The sequence below is a fragment of the Drosophila miranda genome (genome assembly GCF_003369915.1).
Source record: "Drosophila miranda strain MSH22 chromosome Y unlocalized genomic scaffold, D.miranda_PacBio2.1 Contig_Y12_pilon, whole genome shotgun sequence".
In the NCBI taxonomy this organism is placed as follows: Eukaryota; Metazoa; Arthropoda; class Insecta; order Diptera; family Drosophilidae; genus Drosophila; species Drosophila miranda.
This window is the reverse complement of record NW_022881595.1, coordinates 70,169-74,396: the sequence shown is the minus strand read 5'-3', so window position 1 is coordinate 74,396 and position 4,228 is coordinate 70,169. Positions and strand designations below refer to the sequence as shown.

The following is a 4,228-nucleotide window of genomic DNA, read 5'->3' as shown; positions in this document are numbered from 1 at the left end:
GATTGTCGCATCGTTGCTTGGAAGGGGAATCCCCCTAATATTAAAGCTGGGATCCTATGCCAGAGCAGAACGCAATACTTTTCATATCCCACCTTGGGTTTCCTTAACCAATCCCATAACTTTCGACATTGACAATGAGGCTTCATCAGCATTCGTTCGCTCACAGTCATTATCATAATGATGATGATAATGATAATAATGTGCATGTGTGTGGTGTGTGACTCTCGTTTAGGACCTGAGCTCAAAAGTGCAATGCACGGCAGAAAAATCAACACGAGCTGATTCAAGGGGTAAAGATATGTATCTTTGGCACACCGAAGTGCCGACACTCTTTCAATTCAAGCTTTTTCACAGCCCAGCGATTCGCAAATGCGGCCAATGAGTATGTGTTGTGAGTATATAACAGCCCATCCGATCCGATCAGGCGATTCATCAGTGAAGATTTTCTCTCCTTTCGCTTTTCTGCCTAGTGGGGTCCCAAGTGTGGGAAAAGCCACGAGGGCGTGAAACTCAAGAAAAGCATGAAGAAAATTACGATTGAACCGGTGACTAGCTCATGGTCTTCCTCGAGCGAACCGACTGCCTTTGTTCAACTGGAACGATGAGGTCTGAGCGTGTCTATCTCGGCCAGTGAGAACTTGCTCGTCAGCAGATTGGTGCGGACAATGGCGCCGTTCAGTTCCGCCTGGGCCTTGATGGCCTGTGGGAAAAGAGAGGGGAGAAAACAGTTGGATAAAGCCGAGGAAGAAAAGGAAATATAAACCCACCTGAGTATCGCTGACAGCCAGACCATTCAGGAGATTGAACAGCACAATGGTCATGAAGAACACAAAGAGCAGGAAGATCAGGTAAGTGTAGACGCTGTCAAACTTTATGTCACCGGCATCAAATTCTCCCGTGAGCATCACAATCGTCTTGATGAGCGCCTCGATGGGCACGGAGAATGTGTTGAAGTGACCATCATCTTCTCCCTCCTTTGCTGGCTCTGGCGTGCTGTCCTTCGGAGAGGAGGAATCCACCTGGGGCTTGCCAAACAGTATGTAGAAGCACAGACTAAACGTAAGCACAAAGATCGAGTAGAGAGCAAAGCTCTTGATGAAGCTGCTGGAGACGGCGCGCAGCATGAGCATGTGCGTCGAAATTGAGAGTACTGGCAGGGAGCCAACCAGCTGGCTGAACTCCACGGACACCAGCAGAATGGTGAAGACGGCCAGTATGCGCTGCGTCTCCTTGTCGTAGCTGGCTTCCATGCAGGTTAGGATCGACAAGACAATGAGAGCCACCTCCATCAGGTTCGTGATGGACCTGAAGTACAGCAGCGGCGACATGGCAAGCTGTATGACCTCTCGGATCATGAGATACACAATCCCTATCCAAGAGAACAGGCCGAAGAGGGCAGTCAGGCCCGTGTGGTCGCTTTCGTGGAACTTAAGGAGCGTATGCGTGATAATGGAGGCAGTGAAGAGAGAGTAGAGTAGAAAGTTCAGATAGAAGATCACCGAGAGGCGGTGCCACTTGAGGAAGAGGAAACTCGAGATTAGCGGGTACTGCAGCAGGTAACGCAGCTCCTTGGAATCGGCGATGTATGCGATTGGAGTCATCTCGTCCTCCAATTGGTGAGGATGGCCAATGCTCCGCTTGTCCGACTGCCCGGGCTCTCGCTGGCGTCTCATCAGATTCTTGTAGTTGATGATGATCTCGAAACTCTGGTCACCGGGCTTCTCCCCGTTGGTGGTGATGCAGGAATCGAAGTGCTCCTCCAGCACTTTCGGGTCCATCTCCTTTATGGGAAGATCTCCGAACGCGCTTCTCGCCCCGATGTACGCTCCCTGCCGTAGAAGCAGACCAGGCCAGCCTTGTCCGCCTCATTGATGTCCACACGATCGCTCTCGAGCAGCAGCTGGAAGCAGCGCTGGTGGTCACAGAAGTCGTCCAGCGGCTGCTCACCCAGGCGACTGATAACCGCGTTCAGCAGCTTGGAATGCGATGTCAGCCTCAGCTGCGGATGCTTCAACCGCTTCTCTAGCGCCCTGTGGTTGCCCCAGATTACGGCCAACTCCACGGGGCTGATGTCGCTCAATTTTGAAGGATTAATGTTGATGCCCGTCTCGAGGATGGCCTCAAAGGCTCGCTGCTTGCCCCGCTTCATACTCTCCGCCAGCAGGGACTGATACTCCTCCTGGTTGGCATTGCATTGGTTGTCTGCGTTTCCGCTGACGTTCTGGTGGTACTCCGCGAACTGTTGCTCGAACTGGTTCTCGTCTCCGTCCCGCAGCGTGCGGAGGAGTCGCTCGCAGTCGATCTCTGCTCCGGCCTCGCGCAGCTCCGGCAACGGCAGTTCCGGATACTGATCCCTCAGCATCTGGCGTACCTGCCCGTTCCGATAGCTGTCAATGTCCAACTGTGGTTGTTTCAGGAAAAGTCGGATCAGCTCCAGCTTAGTGCCTGCCTCAATCTTTCTATTCTTCAGCACATGGTGGAGGGGCGTGAACTAGCCCTGATCCACCAAACTCGGAGAGGCTCCGTACTCGAGCAGCAGTTGAATGCAGGAGCCCACCTGAGAGGCATTCGATCGTCCTGGCGATTGGCCTGGGCACCGCTGTCCAGGGCAGTGTGGAATTCCCGTATGTCCCGATTAGCGAGGGCTGCGCTAACTGGCCCTGCGGATCGATGAAACCGCAGTTGTTAGAGCTCATTCTGCTGTCTGCAAAGAGTCAAGTCAGAATGGGGAGGATGAGCTATGTCTATGTGGGCTTTCGTTAATCTTATCCAACCCACGCTGCGTATGAGTAACTTCTAATGCCGTTTCTATGAAAATGATGCCAGAACCCGCATTGTTAGAGCTCTGCTCTGGTCAATGGAGGGAGGTCTGACCCAACAGACGGTTTCTGTACAGACCTTGAAATGGCCGAAACAAAGGCACGAGAGTGGACCGACCCCCGCAACAAACGGTATTTGACAACGCTTCATGCTACGATGATTTTCACACAAATGACTGTCTGTCCATGGAGCTGGCCAGCAGCTGGAGGCAGAGCCACAGTCAGAGCCACAGTCACAGCCACATCCGCAGCCGAAAGCTACCCCACAGGTTTCCCGAAAAATAAAAACCAAATCTTCGTTTTGGGGGCAATTAAAGAAAGCGTCTTTAAGTGGTTTTTGTGGTACCCGAACTACAGACTTAATTTGCCCTCCCGTGTAGTTATTAAATTATAACAATCCAACTGAAGACAAGGTAAGACAAGGCCTGAGAAGTACTCTGGGAGTGGCTTGATTGTTCAAAGTGATCTACAAATTTGAATCAAGTTTGATGTTCGATCTCGCTCGCCTTTTGGTATATCAAAATTTAACGATCATAAAGAATAATCATAAAATAATCGACACATCAATATTAATTAGCAATCAATTGGTTACGCTTTATGCTTTGAATACTGTTCCGAATGGAGCTTTAGATAAAGCCCTGGGCAGTGCTGAAATCTTGCGATTTATAGGCGGCTCTTTTCGTAAATTTCAAGGCGGCTTCTTCTGTGGGATCTGATCCCTCCAGCCGTCAGCTCAACGTCTTCTCCGCTCTGTTGTGTTCTGTTCTGTTCTGTTCCGTTCTGTCTGCTGTCTGCTTTGATGCTTGGAATGTGTGAGAAATCGGCTAATCACACATGAGACCTGGCTAATTTGAATATTCCCCCACTGATTGTTTATCAATAGCCTACGAATTGGGAATCAGGAAACATCGTCTTCTCTTTTGTAGGTAGCTCTTCGGCTAATGTTGCTTTAGTATGCAAACAAATTGAGGATTGTAAATGACGCCCCTGGGGTCAAAATTTGTCGTTGATAAGATAAACAGAATCGCACAATCACCTTCCTTAATTGGCCCTTTATTTGATATTTTCTTGTCTCCCATCTTAACTTCTTCCCCATTCTGGTATTTGTTTTTCCACCTGAGTACGAGTATTGCCCAAGCAATTGACAAACAAATTCATTGTTTGTCCAAGCTGAAGCTCGACCCAAAGTCTTACTAAGACATCGGTTGACAGAATGGCGTAATATCACAATAATTAACAGAAAACTTAACAGCAAACGATTTCAAAGGTGAGCAACTCCTCTCTCAGTCGCATCTGACCCTAGCAATTAAGAGCACTACTGTCAGAAATATTGATGTAGTCAAGGTAATCTATACTTATTGCGAAAAGCTTCGGAAAACACAAATTGCCCTTAAACTCTTAAAAAGAAG

At 49.2% G+C, this 4,228-nt stretch overlaps 1 protein-coding gene across 1 annotated transcript; it reads right to left on the bottom strand.

Moving 5' to 3' along the window:
- Positions 1–649: 649 nt before the first annotated feature.
- LOC117189282 (transient receptor potential cation channel protein painless-like) lies at positions 650–1,835 on the bottom strand (the record flags this gene model as incomplete). Its single annotated transcript, XM_033394447.1, has 2 exons — positions 650–700; positions 768–1,835. Coding segments are annotated over 2 exons (1,119 nt in total), but the record flags the coding sequence as incomplete, so codon positions are not given.
- Positions 1,836–4,228: the final 2,393 nt, after the last annotated feature.